This window comes from Maylandia zebra, linkage group LG10 (genome assembly GCF_041146795.1).
Source record: "Maylandia zebra isolate NMK-2024a linkage group LG10, Mzebra_GT3a, whole genome shotgun sequence".
Classification (NCBI taxonomy): domain Eukaryota; kingdom Metazoa; phylum Chordata; class Actinopteri; order Cichliformes; family Cichlidae; genus Maylandia; species Maylandia zebra.
The window spans coordinates 17,475,634-17,496,669 of NC_135176.1; the positions used below are offsets into that span (position 1 = coordinate 17,475,634).

Genomic DNA, 21,036 nt, shown 5'->3' on the forward strand with positions numbered 1-21,036 from the left:
GACAGTCATTCGCCAGGCTTTCTTTATAAAGTGCCCCTGAAAAAAATAAGATCAATTCTTACATGATAACGTGATTTTAGAAAAGCACAATCCAAGCAGGAATTACTTGGACAAAAGGTATTCTGCAGAGCAGATTAGTTTTATATAAGAGAATTTTTAAGGCGACTCGTTTATCTTATGCAAAAGTGAAGGGATAGGAAATAAAATCCATTGTAGTTTTCCACCTACGACAGTGCCTAGCCAATATGAGGAAATAAAAAAGCAAATTACAATCCTTCACTGTCCGTTGCTGAGACAATCTTCTTCTTTTCTATAATTTTTGCTGACTGTAACAAATATGAACTGTGCGTGTTGGGGATCCGGGGTGGGGGGGCTCGGCCTCAACGCATCTCCAGGGACAACTGAGACAGATCAATTTTAATTACCCAGTAACCTCTCAGAGAGCATGAGCGTAATGATGAATCAAACAGCTTGGATGGCCACTCTTACCTCAGGGAACTCCCTGAACAACTGATACAAAATATAGCTCAACTCCCACGGATGCAAGCAGAGGAAAAGAGGGGTTATGAAAACCTTTAAGTTACTTTATGCAGTAAGGCTCGACTCAGCTAAAGGCTGGCAGAGGAGGTGAAGAGGAAACATGGGTCTAACCTGCGGCTGTGTGAGAGTGTGAGGGAGTGATATGAACAAGAAAGAGGGGGAGGAGACAGACGGACAGAGGGGATGCTGCAAAGGGAGCTGTCACTGCCAACTGGATGCTCATACTGGAATAGGAGCCATGTTACATTTCACAGACAAAGACGGTGCCTGTTTGCTTTGTAGCTACAGAAACTACCTGCCACACATTCTCCTGCCTAATCTCTCACCGTGACCAGAAAAATTGAACCGTCTCGACTGTACTACAGTCCTGCTTATTCATAAATGGCCAACTACAAAAGTTTTCATTGTGATAAGTTACTGCAAAAATCTAAGAGGACAGAAAAACACACACACCAAAAGCACAAAATGTGCTGCAGCAGCAGAGCAGTTCAAACCAACAGCTCTGTGCCCACTCTTCAGTATGCTCGAGCGTTTGTATTAACAAGTAAAGCAACACCGCATTTCTGATAAGGGTAATTCACCATTAGCAAGCATCTCTTGAACAAAAACAGAAAAGAAGCCCCCTGCTTTTGAATCCCTCTGCTACTGAAGCCATACTGTGTTTCGCCTTGAGGCAAAATTCAATCAACCAGTGTAAGAAGCGTTGCCTTCATTACAGCAAAATGTCTATAGTGTCACTAGGCAGCTTAAAACGATTTAAGAGGCAGGAGGAATCTTCTGCTGGTTTTCTACCCCTCTCCACATCGCATTACATGTTGTTTAAAAGTCTGTTCCAATCAATCCCTTTTAAAAGGCCTTTTATGGGAGCAGAATTAACCTCAGGGCTATTTTTAGAATCAAAAACATTTCATGTTTTCTGACCAGTCGGCCACACAAATGCTGTGTAGGAGAGGTATTTTAACGTGCTCTACACACAACCAAATCTGCCTCACACCTTCTTAAAAAAATGCTTATTCAAATACACAAATGTTATGTCTAAGAGTATTACTACTATAGCAGATTGCAATGACTGACTTTAAATTCCATGTCTTTGATTGAGCAGTAAAAATAAAATATTCCACGTTGATTTTGAATGTGTAATTCAATTAACTACCTTCTTTTCTGGATCAGCACTCAGCTGCTTTGGATGTATGTTCCTAAATCACTTTCAGGTGACTAATTCAAATTCATTGGGCTGTAAAACTGCAGGTGATCGTGCTTTAAAAGCAAGCGTTCCTTGTTCTGGTGATAGATCGTAATAATTATGAATGAACCAGATTTTAAAAAAAGGCTGAGTCGAGGGAGACAGAGAGTTGCTTTAAAGTAGCCTACATGTGGGATTCAGGGTGAGAGCAGGGAACCCTGCAGCCTCAAGGGTATAGTCATTTAATCTGACTCCACAGAGTACATCAAAGAAATTAGCAGCAGAGACATGACGCATTAAATTAATTTTAATTAAGAAATTTCTCAAGAGGATGCCGAAAGTGCAAATAGAGAAGGGGAGATTCTTTCTTTTTTTTCTTTGAAGACTAAGTTGACATGTATTTGTAAGCATGCATGAAACAAAGACCCTATCGAGCTATTACTGGTAATCCACTGTGTGTTGTTACAGTGAATATACCGTCCAGTATTTCTGAATGATTACGTTGACTAGCTGTGAATGAGCAAGAGCAGAGTACAAAGGAAGATGGATAAGCGGTCAAAGCCCATATATCTTTCTTGTATCCAGTCCGCACAAACAAAGTGTGGATCCAGTGTATCCGTCCTGGCAGAAGCAAACAGTGAATAATCAAACGCTCTCTGTAGCCAAATGAGTGTCCCCGGTGACATTTCATTGTGACCGGACCTGCAGTTTAAATACATTTTCTGCCAACATAAACTCTCACACAGCAAAACACAAAGACTGGCCGAGAGACTCTTTGAACATGACTGTTTAAACTTTCAACAACGTTACACACTTTTAAGAAGAATTTACAACACAGCCAAATGTGTAAATCAGGGAGGGAGAGAGGAACTGTGTTTGAAGAAGGCCTGGTGAACTGTTTAGTGCCAAATCCAAGGACCTGAAGTTTGTCCAGGTCACTGATAATTAAGACAGAAGGGATGTGAGCTGCCTGAGTCAATTCTCTTCCTATAGGCATCCATAGTATAACTGACATAAACAAATCAGTAAAACACAGTGAACCTGGTTTAAGCCTGATTAGGTGATAAATCTCAAAGAGTTATTCTAGTAATTCCAATTCTTAAACATTCAAATAGTAAGTGAGTCCGGTGAATATTCTACATATGTCTCTTTTCTCTACATCAATTTGAGTTGAATTCCGAATATAAGTAATCCGGATTGATATTTATGTGATTTTTAGTGAATTTTCCTGGCTTCTGATGCTAATAAAATTCCCACAACTCATTGGATAAGCAGCTGAATGTGAAGGTGGAATCATGTAGTTTGTCAAGTGTAACTTTCATTCAGTGGAAGTGAGACTAAACGCCTGGCTGACTTGCTTGCTAAGATGTTTTTTTTCTCCCTTTCCTCTTGCAGTGCCACTGTGTTCGATGCGTCTCCAAGTGCGCACAACCCGTCTGCAGCAGCATTATTCCGCAGACCGCCTGCCAGGCATCTGGCTGCTCTGCGTTTATTTCTGGAGGCGCTGCTTTTCGCTCAATCACCTCCAACAGGTGGATAAGAACACTGGTGGATGTACACCCTGGGGAAAACTGGAGGCGTTGAAAAACCAGGTGTAATCCACCGAGGGAACTTGGTTGTTGTTGCCTATTTTCGTCTCCAGAATTTGTTGCGCGGTGAGTTTAATGCGGTGTGAGCCGGTCTGCCTTTTTTTCCCGCACCTCCTCCTTAAAAGACGGAATGGAAATCGTGATTAAACCTGACCAAATGTGGATTCTCAGGAGGAGTGCTAAGAAGTATCCAAAAAACGAGAAGGAAGAATGCGTACTACACTAAAAAAAAAAAAAAAAAACAACAGGAAAAAGACGCGCTGACATCTCTAACACTAACAAGCGGGATTTTAACACTGCTGTTTCTACATTTATGGGGATACAAATTCCAAGAAGTTGAGGCGAATTATTTTCATGCTGTTTTCCACAGGAAGACCACTGAGCTCCCTGAGCGAAGTTCCAATGTCCATCATCCCAAAGGTTTGTCATTTGCTTCTGTGTACTACTACTGATCTTTGACTATATAAGGCTCTTCAGCAGACAAGAGTAAGGCATGTTACCCTCGGAAGGTTTCTGATAAAAAATTAAAACCGTGGCAGTTTAATGATTGTTTTCACTCGTACTGTAAGCGCAGGATGGGCTTTAAATATGCTGCATGGTCTGTTGGAAATCCATTCGATGCTGCTTGAGAACTACAACTTTCAGAATAAAAGATTCCCTGCCGTGGCGTTGGTGCGCTGCTGCACCGTGTAATCAAACAGCTGAGATTTCCCATTTCCAAGTAATGAATTGAATTCGGCAAACTCATTAGGGGAAGAGAGCCAGTGCACAGAAAGGCTACCTCTGTATGTGCGCGCGCGTGTGCGTGCGTGGTTGTGTGTATTGGCTCGTGCGCTACTGAGCGTGGGCGCCTGCGTGTGCGTTTCAGTATTTGCACACAGAGCTATGAGCAGGCCGTACCTTTTGTAGTGTTTCTGCTTGGTTGGCAGCTTCCCTTAATAGCGGCTGTCTTTTGAGGCAATTTCTGTCGCAGGTTCAAGCAAGCACCAGAAAATATAACATAACCCTCACATTGCAATATGTAGCCTGATCTAATCTGTGTGTCAGATAAACACTAAAACACACTCTTGTCTAAAACATTATAATATTTTGGCAAACAAATGCAAACCAATATAGTTAGGTCACAGAGAACCCCGATGACGTAACTTACTGTGTTGTTTTTGAGCAAAATTAAATTATAATTTTGTTTTTTTAAACACAGATATACATTGTTTTGTTTGGCTTGTCCTTTGCTACTTGTTTTTATCGTAAACCACTTGTTGTACTGAAAGCAGAGTTTAGTTTTCTGCTAAACAGACTCCTTATGTTGACAGTTGCATGCAATTACTTATACAGGTAAACTGGTCTCTGTAAAATCAAACTAAGGATCTCAGATGAGGTATGAAGTGCTGCCATCAAAATGCAGGTCCAGGCAGGATCAAAGGAAAATATTGTTTTCCTTTAATATTATCCACTTTTAATACTTTTACCCTCAATCTTAAACATTCTCTGCTCCTATAGATGATCAATCATGTTCAACATCGGAATTCTTAACAGCAGACTGAAAAAAAAGTTCTCACACCTAAAACTGAAAGCATAACCAATCACACAGCTTGTTTATTTAAATTAAATCTTTGTTACAGTGTTTTACAAAGTACCCTTATCCTCCTTTTAACTGTGGCTAATGCTAGAAGATTGATATCACACTGATGATTATGAGAGAAGGACTTGACCACTTGAAGCAGATTAACTCAGAAAGACAGGAAACACAGGGGAAACAAACTATATCCAAACCTACCATGTTCTCATATCAGTAAAAGAGCCAATAATGATAGCATCAAAAGTTTTGAACTGTGCCTTTAAATGTGCTATTTTAGGATGTGGGACTATGGGCACAGCATGAATATTTTTACTCATATTTATTAAAGAAATCGCTGCATTTCGGCTTGTTCTCATAAACTAATTAGCTGCTGCGGGTCCAATCATTATTTTTCAGATAGATGCAGTAATGAGTTGTCCTGAGACGGTGGGAAGAGAGAGAGGGGAGCCTTTAGGCACTAACTACTTGAACCTCTTGTTTTTTGTTATGTTTACGACTGTGCAACGTTTTCCACTTAATGTTGTTTTTGACTCACCTGGTTTATATTTCGCCCTCATCTCCAGCACTTTCTGTGTTCTTGTCTGCTTTGCTCATTTCAGTTTTAAATTCTCAGAGGGCTGTCAGAATATCTTGGAAATATGTTCAGAGGTGACAGTCGACACATCCGCACAGATGCTAGTTTTCAGTCATTATTATGGTTGCTCCAGTTTTGAATTTTAAAATGGGTTTGTGACAGAAGCATTGTACTAAAGCTGCTTTTCACATGATTTAAACAATATTATCTCATCTTTTTATCTACATTCAGTATTTCAATGTTACAATATATTTAGAGATGTTTTAGATTGTGAAGAAACCAGGGACTGTTGCCAGAGGAAATAAAACAAAGTGCATATTATTTGAGAAGATGCAACGTGTCAGTCAACTAGTAATGATTAAGCACATTACATAAAGCAGTTAGAAACTTGAGATTTAATGAATCGTACCATCCAGTGCAGCTGCAAGTATTTCCTGCAGTGTGTGCTGTGTATCGTGATGGCTGTTTGTGAAACATGTTCAGCAGGAGCAGCCGCTGTCATGTCTACGCTTGATCTTTCTGCTTTATATTAGAGCTCTCTAACAGGACACCAGAGGAAAACAATGCAGAGGAGCTGTTTTTGATTTCTTTCCTACCTCACAACTTAAACATTTTTATCCTTGATTTTTGCCAGCATGTAAACATTGCCTGGCGTTAGATTCTGAGCATTTGAAACTTACTAAATGCTACAAGAACAATAAAAGGCAATTTTTTCTTTATTTCCAAATAAAACCATAATATTTAAATGGTTTATCATGTGTTGAGCTCGACATCTGTCTAGACTGTTCTCCACCTCTCACCCGATGACAGCTGACTCCTGACTGTCTTATTCCACTTGTCTACTTGTCATCTTATATTATATTTCTTCATTATTTATATTACATTTAAAATGACCTTTTATTCAACCGTAATTCTTGCACAGTTTGTAGGAAAACGCTTATAAACAGGCAGTTCTTAATTAGATCATGTAGCGCATGTAATAAATGGAGAGGGGTCAACTACTACTGTAGCTTCATCTCAGTATTACAGCCCTTTCTGCTCTGCATGTGTATCCGCTGTCCTCTCTTTTCCTTCTTTTCCTACTTGTTATGCAAAAACCAACAACAAGCTTATTCTACAGCTTTGTCTCTATCCTCTCTAGTGTGAACCCCGCCAGCCCAGCAGCAGCTGTAGCAGTGTTAACAGGGTGCTGGTCAGCTGAAGCTTAGAGAGATGTCACAGCTCTACTACCGGCGGACTGACAGCTCCTCATACCGGGACCGAATCCCGTTGAGAATTGTGCGGGCCGAGTCGGAGCTGTCACCTTTAGAGAAAGCCTACCTTGGAGCCGTCGAGAAAGGGGACTATGCGAGTGTCAAGCAAGCGCTTGAGGTGTGTGTGTTTGGGTGGAGGAATGGAGAAACTGACTGATAAAGGGACGAATTAATGCAGATGCATCAAGCTCAAAATTATGGATGAGGGAATGGCTCAATATTAAAGCGTTAATGTAATTTGATTGACGTGGAAGAGATTGGAAGATTCATGGGCAGGATGCAAAGTCACAATAATTGCTATGCATTTCAAATAATACGCAGGCTCTTTATAGAAACCAGTAGCAGAGACAAAGTGTTGGCAGGGAGCAGCTGCTTTGTAGTCCCGTAGCAACGGAGAGGCTGAAAATTGTAATATATCAGGACATGTCATCTAGCAATATAGTGACAAATGACATCACGATCCACAATAACAATTTGTGATAGTTTGCCCGCTTGGCTTGTCCATATAGAGATTAAGAAGGGACATCTGCATTCTTACAACTTCCTTTTTGTTGTGATATTTCTTAAAATATTGCGTGTGTAGGCAGCTAATGACAGAAAGCTACTTACAAAACAGTAAGTTAAAAAAGAAAAGTATAAAGTGTAAAATCAATGCAGCAGAAACATGGGGTACTCTTATTCCTACATTCCCCACAATTCAACGTGACTGCCAACAGTTCAACTGATATTGAGTTGTGTTATGCCATCAGTAGTGGCGAGCTTAGTCTTGTGCTGCTAGCTTCAAATGCAGATACAAAAGAGTGAGCTACAGAGATCTGGTAAACTCACTCCCACTCCACTCCTCCAGATTCAGAGGAAAAACTACAAACTTTTAGTAGCTTGTTCAGTTACAAAAGGTGCGAAGAGTTTACAGTTCCTTTCAAAAATGTTCATTCCCTGTGTGTCTTCCTCCATAATCTGAACCCCAGAGTCCCAGAGTATGTCTTGAAACAAACTCTGGCTTTCAATCACTTTATTTTGGCAGGAGGCTGAGATCTACTTCAAGATCAACATCAATTGCATCGACCCTCTCGGCCGCACAGCTCTGCTGATCGCCATTGAGAACGAGAACCTGGAAATCATCGAACTCTTGCTGAGCTTCAACGTGTATGTCGGTGACGCCCTGCTGCATGCAATTCGCAAGGAAGTGGTGGGAGCTGTGGAGCTGCTGCTAAATCACAAGAAGCCGAGTGGTGGCATGCAGGTGAGGAAGGGACTGAGGAAAGTGGAAAGAGTTGCATATTAACATAAATTTACAAGAGCCACAAGCGCCTCTCTGCCGAGACTGTTCTCGGCTGTCCAGGTTGGAGACATGCTAGCAGGGAAACAATAGTTGACATTTATTTTCTCTCCAAGTTATTAGCTTTTTTTTGTTTTTTTTGCTTTTCCAACGAATTGTTTTATGTTTCTGTCCTTTTAGTAGTTAATTGCATTTTTTAATTTTGAGTTTTGTTTTTTGGGTTTTTGTTTTTTTTTTTGCTGTTTTTAAGTGCAGTGTTTAATCCATTTGTGTGCCAGGACCTGTGCCAGTTTCATTTGTAGCCAACATAATAACATTCTCCTGGCTAGTACAGTGTACCATTTAATAAATGCACCGCCTTTATCATTTATCGTAAGCTGAATGCCTGCATTAATGAATGATTAACATTTTTTTAAAAATCCTTTACTCTTTATGTTTAGAGCATTACTTCCAAAGTATTCCCACCTTAAAGCTGCAAATGGCAAAAAGAGCCGGAATATACAGGTGCAGCTCTCATCCTCCCTTTGCCCTCTACTCTCTCCACCCTCAGGCCCTCCCACTAAAAGAGCACTTTTGATACTGTGAGCTGCATCAGCATTAAATTGAATTAGACACAGCTGTGCCTGATTGTTTGGATGCCGTTTGCAGAAGGCTTAAATATTTGCAACATTCAATTCAAACATTTAACCTTCATCAACAAAACCTATCCAGTCACTATGAATATGGTTAGATAAAAGAGGGAAACGTCCTGCAAACACAGAATTTTGAAAAGTTTTCTTTCAGTGTCAAATAGAGATGTTCAAAGGTAAATCAGAGTCTTGCCACTGGCAAGAAATCATTCCTAAGCACAGCATGGTAGAGCAATAAGACAAATAATGGTCCTAAACGGCGTTGTATTCTAATTGACACCACATGCAAACTGACTAAGTTAGCAGTCCTGTTTTCAGTATGGTACTGTATTTTTCGGAACATAAGGCGCACTGGATTATAAGGTCCATTAAGTGAAGCAAAACAGTCAGATAAGTCAAACTTTACTCAACTCATTCTTCTAGCTTCCTCCACTTCCATACCATTGATTCATTAATGTTGAATTCTCTCGCACCTGCTCTATTCCCATGTTGTTGCAGTATAATAATGACTAACCTCATATTTTGGATGGATTATCTCAGTTGTTCTCCTAACTGAAGTTTGGTCGGTTTACAGCATCCTGCCATGCGATTGCATTTGTCCCTAACCATCAGGAACCCTCACACTAACTTATCGAGTGGTAAAAAGTTAGCGATCATCCTCCAGCTTCACTGTGTTTATGTTACGCTAACATAGCTGTGTTGCTAGCGATCACATAGCACATCATTATATACCAGCTAGTCCAACTTTAGTAACCCTACAAAAGTCACTGCTGTTTAGTTTTCTGTCTTCATTGGAAGTGATAGCAGAGCTGTACGTTTTATTTTTTTTCCAGAAATCTCTCAGTCAGAACATGCTATATCATATTTAGGTGGAAACTAGCGAGCTAACTTCCTGCTTACATCTAACTCCGTTAAATTTAAGTTCTGGATTTTAACCTTAATTGTTACACCGGGTAAAGCAGCAACATTGATCATTTTATTAAAGATGAAAGAATTTAGACAGTTTTTAACTCTCAATGATGCGGCAGTGTTCGTTTGACTTTGGGACTGGAAGCAGAGTTTGGACCCAGACTCCAGATCGGTGTGGCTTCGTAGCTTACCAAAATCATACCAAAACATTTTTGGCAGATTTTTGAGCGCCGTGTACCACATAAAATTAGTTCGAGCTCAGTAAGCGCAACCAGAATTCATACGTAAGGCGCACTGTCAATTTTTGAGAAAATTAAAGGATTTTAAGTGTGCTTTATAGTCCAAAAAATACGGTAGATGGATGATCATTATGAATGATAATTTAAGTCCATCTTCCTTGTTCCATATTGTGTGCAGTTATTTTAAATACAGGGTTGTTAACCTTTCCTGTACTATTGGGAAGAAAGTCTGTATGGATTTGCATACATAGTACGGAAAGCGCTCTCTCTGAAAACCCTGTGATTGGCTAGAGTCTCCCACCACACTCAAGAGTTTCTAAATAATAGTGGTGGAGCAAAGAGTATGTGCAGAAGTAGCTTCCTCTCCAACCGCTTGAATTACACTACGTATAGATACATATAAGGTTGTTATTGAATTTCTACCCAATGGCAGTAAAGGATTTCTGGATACTTTAGTTTTAAATCTAAAAACAACATTCAGCAGCTCAGGGATTTTCGTGACTGAATGATAAAGTGTGATTGCCAGTCCCAGTAAAGTACTGCTACTCACTGTATAGCTTATAAACTGAATGCAGTTGCCTGGAGCTTTTTAGACCATCCAGATTAACTGACCCAGTATTGCTGGCAACAACAAAAGCTGACACTCCAAAAAGCTGCTTCATAAGCCTTCTGTGTTTTGGAAAAGGAACAAGTCTTACAGAGAGAGAGGTTTAATGAGCACTGAGTTCACTCAGAGAAAATACACTGTTTAATTTAGGTTTGCTCTTATTTACTCTAGGAAGGTTTCACATTAGTTTGTGGACCGCTATTCATTAATACTCCACTTATAGTAATGAACAGGAACAAAATGTGTAGAGCTTTAGTTTCTGTTGACTTACTGCTCTGTGTGCTTTCACATGCACACATACGTCCTTCTTTTCCTCTCCCTGTGAGCAGTAATGATGGAGAGATGTTCCTCCTGTTCTAAACCTGTTGCAATAAGAATTTTAATAAATGAAGTAAGCTCAAGTTAAAATTAAGTTGAACAATTGTTGAAAAATGGAAGGAAAGGGGAAAATAATAAGCAGGGAAAGGCAGCGTGAGCTCAAAGAGAGAGATTGGGATTGTTTGTCAAATGGATGAAATTTCCAGTCTGAACTGCTCAGCTGTGACATTAATCAGGTGGAACACTTTATCTTACTGCCTTTGTAAGATAGTGCTTTTTCCCATCCACTGAGTAGGCTGTGAAAACAGATCACTCTAGTGCCACCATATCACTCCAATAGAAGCTCATTGATTATATTAAAAAACTCTTTGGAAAAAGCACATCGTATTTGTTGCCAGTGTCTTCTCTGAGATTTATTAATACCAAGATTCATTTTGCGCTTGGCTGGAATTGTGTATATTTGTCTCTCTATTTTAAGCCGTCTGAATGACATGTTTGTAATAATCTCACAAGTGTTTTGGCTTATTTGTTTTCTGCTGAGGACCGCATGGATATCAGCTTTTTAAATAGCTCCATGTATTATCCTCTGAGAGCAGATATGCATCTGTCAATGGCAAACAATGGATTTCACACAGCTTCTCAGTTGCATGACCTTCGGGTGGTTTTGAGTTTTGTTTTTATTTTATTTTATTTTTTTTCATCTTTGTCTTTTTCCGTCAGCCTTTCGATATAAGGGCGCTTATGGAAGGAAATCCTTCTCCTTCCTACATAACACAGAGCACGATGCGGAGTAAATGCATTCATGCTCGCTTGAATCTGAGACTTGAGCTTATTTTCCGCAGTGTAATTCAAAAACCGCCCGGTGTCCCATTTTTACACCAGTTCTATCTAAACATTTGTGATGATGTCGGGTGGCAGTAGAAAACCAGCAGGGAGGCTCAAAATAGAGCACGGTAAAAACAAAAGTAACCGCACACTCTGCTGCTGCTGCAGATGCCATTGTTGTATTTTTAATCAATATGCTTATGGTGGATTCCCTATGAGTAACAAATATGTGTTACTCAGAAGAGTGGGCTTTTTATTTTCCTTTCTCCGCAATTACCATAGTTTCACATATATCAGTTTGCTTGGGCACAGGCCAAGGCTGTTTGATGTAGATTATTTGATGTCCCACCTCTTCCCACATGGAGAACAGAATATATATACTGTAGCTTATTAGATCACCCACCTCTGCGAAATGTGGCGACTCTTAGACATGGCTCTGTGCCACGCTTTAGACTTGCTGCTGCACTGTGACTGCTCTGAGAGTAAGCTACCCAAGTAATTAGTGTCCCTGTGTGATATAATGATTTTTGGATGCTATATGAATGATGAAACATTTTGGAGAAAATGAACCAAAACCCCTGGAGAACAATTCTTCATGCTGTGTTCAGTGGTGACAAAGGCTTACTATTTCTGCTTCTGCTTGGCTGCTTGCAAGTGAAATATTTTTAAAACATCTCAGATCATGTCTTAACTGTGACTTATACTGTCATGCCTATAGTTGGTCTTTTAGGATTTAATAGCTTTATTTAGCTTTGCAAATACTAAAGAGTCTAGGTCTTTTTTTACTTTCTTTTTTGTGTACGTATTTTTGATAGAAAGAAATCTTTTTAAAATATAGGTGTTCAGCTGTTTTTAAACATGAATATGTAATCAGCCAACTACATGGCAGCAGCCCCGTGCATTTAGGCATATAGACATGGTCACTGCAGGCTGCTGAAGTCCAAATAGAGCATCAGAATGGGAAAAAAAATGATCTAAGTGACTTTGAATATGGCATTGTTGTTTGTGCCACACTGGCTGGTATTTCAAGTGATAATCTACTGGGATTTTCCCACACTGCCATCTCTAGGGTTTAAAGAGAACGGCCTGAAAAAAGAAAATATCCAGTGAGTGGTTTTTCTATGGGTGAAAATGTCTTTTTTAACATTTGATAGAATGTTAAACCCAGATAGAGGCAGAATTTGGTGCAAAAGACATCAAAGCATGGCTCCAACCTGGCTTAGTTAGTGGTGGTGGTATAAATGTGTGGGAGGGGTATATTTTTTCGGCACACTTTGGGCCACCTGAGCATTGTTTAAACACAACAGCTTACCTGAGTTTTGCTGCTGACCATATCCATTGCGTTACGACATCAGTGTTAACACACTTGGTCGTAAAACACAAATCATCTCAAAGTGGTTTCCTGGATGTGACAGTGAGCTCCCTGTGCTCGAAGTACTCGCTGTTCTCCGCTGTCACCAGATTACAATCCAACAGAGCACCTTTGGGATATGGCAGAACGGGACTTTATGCAGGTGCAGCTGACAAATCTGCAGCAGCTGCCAATATGGACCAAGATCTCTGAGAAATGTTTCCAGCACCTTGTTGGGTCTGTGCCACAAAGATACAAGCAAGTACAAGCAAGGTGCTTCCAATAAAGTGGCGCCTGAGTGTATGTCAGTGTTAGCACATACAGATCAAAATACATCAGAACTAATGGGAAAAATGCAGATATATCTATAGGGCATGATTTAAATGAGGAGTTTTGTTAGACTATCATACAGTGCCCTTTGCTGTTTTAATGGAAAAACACTGAGTATATAATTAACTATGATTGTAAGGGTTTAGATTGGCAGAAACAGTGAGCAGGTAATAACTCTGAGGTAATTTTAATTTACATAAATTAAATTCAGGTAGCTGTGACTGCCCTGCAAAGCCAAGACACTATAACTGCTGGTTTATATTATATTAATTCTGTATAATGCAGGACTCTTCTATCATAGAATCATTTTTTAGTACCTTACAAATAGTGTGATACCCTCCATGGGCCCATTTTGAGCAAGGAAAAACCCTAAACCTTAATCTTATATAAAATGTGTATAATGTAACATGCTGTTTTAAAAAAATAAATAGAAGTTGATATAACTTTAAATGTCACTACCACTTAAGTGGGTTTTATAATCTCATAATTATATGAAATTTTATAATGCTGGTCTACCATTTTTGCCACTGGGTGGCTGTGGCTCAGGTAGGTGATCTTTGGACAAGGTAATGAATGACAAGTTTCCCCTGATGTATCCGTCAGAGTATCCGTGTGTGTCTGAATGTTGTCTAGAAGAGCTTAGGCATGGACTAAGGCAAGCACTGTATGAATGTGTGTGACTGAATCAGTGAGGCAGAAAGGCACAATATATAGTAAGTGTCACATTTAACATTTACCATACACCACAGACCATTTCTACGCATAAACTCCTTATCTTAAGCTAATTAGCTTAGCTCGGCAGTGTGGCAAATTTCTCACTTGTGAGTTGGCATGGATGAACTGCATTTAAATTACCTATGCAATTCTGTATATATGCAGTTTTTTTGTTTTTGTTTTATTGAACCAGCAAGACAGCTTAAACAAAACTCAGTCTGTAGACTCAAAAGGTGTAAAATATCAACTACATTGCTATTTTCCCGGTGTTGTTAAAGTTTAGACCAAGCCTTCTCAAGCTTGTCTCTTTAGCATTCTTGGCAAAGCTCTTTCAGTAAAACCAGAAAGTCATAGTCCCATCTGCCATTATTCTGCCTTGAGTTGCTAAGCAGGTCCTTACCTATTCCATGTTTACCCTCCAATCATTCTTGAGCTGTCTTCTCTCTCTTCTCCCATTCTCCCTCACCACAGAATCAGATAACAGGCCTTCAATTAAAAGAATTAAAAAGGCACAGCTTACTCCTCTGCTGCCCGCACCTGTATTCCCCTTCTTGAATGATATGGGAATTGAAAAAGGACTTAGCTGGAGTGGGTGATAAGAGGGATAGGTAGAATGAGTTTCTCTCTGAGCATAATTCCCTCTGAAATGTGTTAAACGCTGATGCATCTCGCTTTGCTGTTACTGGTGCCCCTTACTAAAGCCTTGATATGTAAGGCATTTTTTTCTTTTTCCAAGAGGACAATTTCTTGTTTGGATTTCAACTATCTTTACCTCCAGGAGCTAAAAGCCCCAGGTACTGTGCAGGTCAGCGTCTATTGTATTTCTTTGACAGCTTTGTTCACATGTGCTGTCATTCTCTCATCTCCCTGCAAAGGTTCCACCGATCCTACTGGACAAGCAGTTCTCTGACTTCACCCCTGACATCACTCCTATCATTCTTGCTGCACACACCAACAACTATGAAATTATCAAGCTTCTGGTGCAGAAAGGTGTGTCTATGCCACAGCCACATGAGGTGAGTGAACCATATCTAATATCTCTATGCAAGATACCATAGTTACACATATAAAAGTGTGGGTTCAAAGACACAAATTATGGATTTTTTCTTCTGTATACCACCACAGTGGATTCTAAAACAAACATAATATGTGCTTGAAGTGCAGGGTTTCATAAAAGTAATTAAAGCCATTTGCAGAGGCTCAGAAGTCATTGGGGTAATAAACAGTTTTATAACCAGGTGATGCCTGTTTCCTGGTTATTCCATGAAAATGTAAGTAGATAAAATATATGGATTCGATAACAAGATTAACTTAAATTTATTAGGTTTTAATTTGAATTCTCACTATGAGGTCCACAGAGATCTTGATGTGAGTGAAAGAGGCTATCATTAACCCGAAAACACAAAATAAACCTATTAGAGGCATCATAAAACTTTAGCTGGTGTGGCCAAATAAACACTCTGTTACATTCTTAAAAAGAAAGAGTTCACTGACCAGCTTAACAACACCAAAAGACAGCATTAGTGAGAATTATGGTTAAGAAAAACAAATTCAAAACATCAAACCAAGTCAGAAATACTCTTAAGGAGGCACAAGAATCACTGTCAACAATCAAGACAGAGATAAATAGAGAGTTTTTAAGACAAGGTGCAAACCACTGTCTAAAAAACACAACAAGTCCAGGTTAGACAGCCTCTCCTAAAGAATTTAAGAAAGCCTGCACAGTTCTGAAAGGAGATAAAGTTACGATTCACTTGTGCCAGAATGATGGGAAGACAGGAGAATAAAGAAGGAGAGAAGCAGGTCCTGAACCGAAGTAGGAACATCATCTGTCAAACATGGTGCAGTCATTTTTATGACATGACCATGTATGGCTGCCAGTGGAGCCAGTTTACTGGTGTTTATTGATTGTATGACTGCTGATAGACGTAACAGGATGAATTGTGATGAAGTGTACAGGGCTTTGCTCTCTGCTCAGATTCAGCCAAATGCTGCAAAACTGATGGGATGATGCTTTACAGTGCAAATGGGCAATGACCCGAAGGGTGCTACAAACGCAAAACAAGCATTTCTCAAGAGAAATAAATGGGAGATTCTTCAAAGTCATTTGCATGGTATTTATCCAACAGAGCATGCCTTTCAGTACTAAAGACAAAGCATCTGAAAATGGGGCACTGTGTAAAAAGATGGCTGTAATTTCTGAACTATTACTGTGATCCTATTGGTAAACCCAAGCTGAAAGTATGCACTTTGTTTAATTTAAAATCCAATGTGGTGGTGTATTTCTATAAAATGTAAAAATGTGCACATACATCTACAGGTTAGGTTGTCCCTTGAAGGTCTGAGTATCATACCTTGACAGAACAGCGGCTGATTTGCAAGACTGGAAGATGAGCCATTGCTAAACACAGAGAAGCCTCATTAAAATGTGTCCATGCGTCAACAATTTGTTTGATGTTGCAGGTGCGCTGCAACTGTGTGGAGTGTGTGTCTAGTTCGGATGTGGACAGCCTGCGGCACTCGCGCTCACGACTCAACATCTACAAAGCACTGTCGAGTCCCTCACTAATTGCGCTCTCCAGCGAAGACCCCTTCCTAACTGCATTCAGGCTCAGCTGGGAGCTGCAGGAGCTCAGCAAGGTGAGGGAAAGAGAGGCAGCTAATAGTGGAGCTTGAGCATCAGTTGGTAAGATTTGATTCTGAGGAGCTGAAATACCAACAGTATGTATATTAATTAACCTTTTAAACTTTATATAATATGACTGTGTAACAAAAAAATGACCTTTCAATTTATTAGATAAGAATTCAAATAAATCCCTTATGTTGAATCTAATATTTAATAGGTTCAAGGTTCAAGGTTCTTTATTTGTCACATGCATAGTTATACAAGTATAACACACAGTGAAATGTAACCTGACACGCTCCTCGACATGTGCAAAAGTTGTGTGTGTGTGTGTGTGTGGGGGGGGGTAGAGGACAAACAGTATATATATATATATATATATATATATATATATATATATATATATATATATATATTATTGATATCTCCAGCTAAAATATAATAAAATGCTGTTATCTATGTATGTGCTCTACGATTTACAGACATTTTAGTTAGATAGGTCAACTGTTTTCCTCCAAGAGAACATGGCTAATAGAGGTGATCCATAAAAGGTGTATAAGCAAGACGTAAGAGATTTCCTGATGCAGAAAGTTATCTATTACTATTAAGTAATAGATAAACAATAACCATTAAACACATGAAAGTTCCTGTTTTTTTCTCTATTTAATATAGAATTTTTTTTTTTTTTTTTTACAAAGGGTCCACAGGAGCAAAAAAGGACATTTTCAGTGAATGTGTGTATGTCCAGGCAGTTAACTACAAGAAACTTTTTCTGTAATTTAAAAAACGTATTTATTTGTGCGGACAGATTTCTTTCATTTACTACAGCTCTATTAGTTTTATGTAGATAAACTGAGACGTACTGCTAAACTTGCCCTTCTTTTTCTTTTAGTAATGGGATTAAACACAAAGTTAGACGAGTTTACATTGACAGAAAGGGGAGGTTCGCTGGTTTGGCCCACTTACGATCAAAATCATCTGTATGTGTCCCATGATGTAAAATGAGTTTCACATCCCCAAGGCTTTTCCTGACATATTTACTCACATTTTACGTACTCCTGCTCTTCAGCACTACAGTGTTTGTTTTAAATCTACTCCACCTTTTGCTTCCAGGTGGAGAATGAGTTTAAATCTGAGTATGAAGAGCTGTCCCAGCAGTGTAAGCAGTTTGCAAAAGACCTCCTGGACCAAACAAGGAGCTCCAGAGAGCTGGAGATGATCCTCAACTATAAAGATGATATCAGCTTATTGGAAGAGGAGGGCGCTAATGATCTGGCAAGACTCAAGCTAGCTATCAAATACCACCAAAAAGAGGTATGTGCAAAGTAAAATTATTATCCAGCAATGGTTGCATTGTATTGCATGTGTAATGTGGCTCCATGCTGTAGTGGGTAACACATTCACCTTAAACATGAAAGAGCCTCAGTTTGAGACCAGGAGGAGACACAAGCTGGCGAACTTGCTGTGCCGGTCCCAGCCCAGATAATTCGGATGGTTGCATCAGGAAGAGCATCTTTTGTAAAAAGCCGTCTGCTGTGGCAACCCGTTGGAAATAAGGGAGCAGGGAAAAGTATAGTAATATTCAGCCTCTGAATAAATACTAATACCGAAGTGGGTGTATGACATGAGTGTCATATTTTGATATATGGCAGGCCTTCATACGTTTAATTTATACCATTAATACACAGACATATGGTAATGTGTAAAATTCCAGATGGGCAATGAGATGGGTTGCTTGTTTGTTTTTTCATTGCCGGGGTTGCAGGACGGGGAAGGAAGCAGAGAATGTCATCCTGTTAGATATCAACAAAATGATCTTTTGCAGACACACACACACCCACACAAACACTGCATCTCAGTCAAGTGTGCCCTCCTTTACCTTAAGGCCAATGAGAGTCAGATAAGACTATAATATTACAGCTGTAGCCTTCCAAACTGTGTAAAATAGGAAATCATGCAGGTTTTCCACTAGTATTTTTCTTTCTTTCACATTGCTTAACAGTGTTTTCTTCGTGATCTATTGTATAGCTGTTTTTGTTTTTTAGATTTTTGTAATAAAATGTCAACCTGCCAAATGTGAGAGTTTTGCTGAACCAAGCCAACGTGGTCTCGTCTGTGTCACTGTGAGCTGATGAGAAGTGCTGTAATTATGTTAGATTAGCTTCGGGTTTAATGACATGAGGTGCAAAGGTCTTATAAGGTTTTTAACTGTTTTCCCTTTGGCAGCTCACACAGATAACAAATGGGAATGAAGATGCCCGGATTAAATAACCAGAGTATTACAGTTGCAAGGCAACTATCTAATAAATAAATCCATGTTTGTATTGTAGCTGTAGACTGAATATGTTTGCTAATACCCTTAAAAAAGCATGTCAGAAATTTAGCTCAACATTCATGTTAATTGTTTAGGTTTGAGTTAGGGTCGGTTTTAAGCAGAGATGGGCAGTAACGCGTTACTGTAATCTGATTACTTTTTTCAAGTAACAAGTAAAGTAAGGGATTACTATTGCAAAAACGGTAATTTAGATTACCGTTACTTTCCCGTAAGAACGCTGCGTTACTGCGTTACTAAAACCATGATTTTTTGCGAGAATGTCTCATGACAGTGACGTAAGCGAGTGCGCCGTTAGTGACAACAGCTGTGTGCAGATCAACAGTGGATCACATATCGATTGTGGGAGAGAGTATGAGCGTGCAGCGTTTAAAGCGTGGAAGTACTGACCTTACTTTGAGTTTGATTCCATAAAAAGTGACAAAAACATTAACGTCCATCGTGCGTGGGAAGAAAACTTCTTTTTACAGCGAAAAAAACCCCTAAACTTCCAAGGAAGCACCGAGTGTGCAACGACGTAATGGGAAACTCACAGAGAAACTCGCGGATTCTTCAACTGACCGCGGCACACCTGCACCAGGGTAAACCTCCGCCTACCCTAGTCCTGCTTTACAGGTAAAAATAGAGCAACAGAACCGCTGAGTCTTTGACTTTATTTATTTTCTGCTGTGTTTTACTTGCATCTATTTGAAAGAGTGAGTGTAAACACAAACAATATTTTATTTTATGTGCTGGAATGTGCAGAAAATAGGTTTAAATGTTAAACTAATTTATTCAAGTCAGAGAATGTTGCATATAATTAAAATTTTGCTTGATGCATAAAGTTAAAAGATTAAAACTGATAAAACAAGTTAAAAAAAAGAGACTTTTCCATTTGATTACATTTTGTATGATGGATTATGTAGAAAAAGTAGAATTGGGCTGAAAGATCTATCACTTTATCACCTCTTCAGGTTGTAAATCGGGTTTTTAAAAAGTAACTAAGTAATTAATTACTTTTGGAAATAAGTAATCAGTAAAGTAACGGGATTACTATTTTGGGGAAGTAATCAGTAATTAGTTACTGATTACTTTTTTCAAGTAACTTGACCAACACTGGTTTTAAGTAAAGGAAAAAACAATGAACTGTTAATTACATGTATCCACCTTCCCTGTACGATCTGGAAAGTCTAATACAGAGCAACTGCTTTTGAAGGAGCTGTAAACATGCCATATAAACACTGATTACATTCACAGTCCAGATTTGAATTTCCTAGGGAGTAAATTGGGATCTTTTATTTAGCAGCTTTGTAGGCGCTGCATTGCAATTCAAATGGATGCAAATAATTGTGGTGGAAATGGTCCAAACGTCGTAACTCCAAAACAATATTCAGTTTTCTGGTCTGCTGATTTCATCCTTTTATTTCCACTGGGATGTAAAACCTTCCCCGGTGGGTAGAGCCATAAACAATAAACATGCAAATAAGTTGATTTAATTCTTGTAAAGTGTATCTGTGGATTTTTGCATCTGCTCAATCTTCAGCATTCGTCTCTAATTAATGTGGCACTCCCCTTCGGTTAGGTCCATGTCATTATGAATGTTCCTGTTAGTGTTAAAAGCTACCGTAACACCCAAAGGCTAATGCAAAAGCCGATCACACTTTCCAGTGTCGGGATGGTGAATGTAGGAGATTTTTCGGTGACTTGCTAAATTATGGGATGGCTAAAAGCAAGAAGAAGGGGTTAAATCGATTTTCTACAACAGAATTGTTACGCTGCATATGAAGGTGAGGTAGGAAATGATGAAGAAGCAGACGCATCCCTCCCAGGAGCGACTAATAATTCATTCAGCTGTCTTTAGCTGGGAGCCCTGCGTGGCTGTCAGAGATGATGCACTTTTGGGGGAGTCTCATTTTATGACACTGCTCTTTCCTCCTTCATCCATGCAGTTGTTGCGCATCAACAAACAGGCTGGCGGATGAGCATGTTGAGTCACAGAAGGACAGTTTGGGGCCGTGCGAGTGCACAGGTGGACATGATGATGGACAGTTCCCTGTCATCTTACCGAACCCCTCTGCTGTTGCCAGTAAATCTTTCTCTGCACACACTGTAAACAAACAAGCCTCGCGCTGCTTTTGCCGCAACTGTGCCTCCTAGCATCTCCTCATCCCAGCAGTGTTTTA

At 39.5% G+C, this 21,036-nt stretch overlaps 1 protein-coding gene across 1 annotated transcript in view; it reads left to right on the forward strand.

The window, feature by feature from the left end:
* The window catches only part of trpc4a (transient receptor potential cation channel, subfamily C, member 4a), a 33,766-nt gene that overhangs the window by 841 nt on the left and 11,889 nt on the right, over positions 1 to 21,036 (forward strand). Inside the window, exons 2-8 of the mRNA XM_004550102.4 lie at positions 3,119 to 3,378; positions 3,683 to 3,732; positions 6,607 to 6,836; positions 7,743 to 7,961; positions 14,795 to 14,935; positions 16,383 to 16,559; positions 17,656 to 17,856. Coding sequence (XP_004550159.3) covers positions 6,678 to 6,836; positions 7,743 to 7,961; positions 14,795 to 14,935; positions 16,383 to 16,559; positions 17,656 to 17,856 — 897 coding nt within the window. The 5' untranslated portion in view covers positions 3,119 to 3,378; positions 3,683 to 3,732; positions 6,607 to 6,677. The remainder of the gene's footprint in view (positions 1 to 3,118; positions 3,379 to 3,682; positions 3,733 to 6,606; positions 6,837 to 7,742; positions 7,962 to 14,794; positions 14,936 to 16,382; positions 16,560 to 17,655; positions 17,857 to 21,036) is intronic.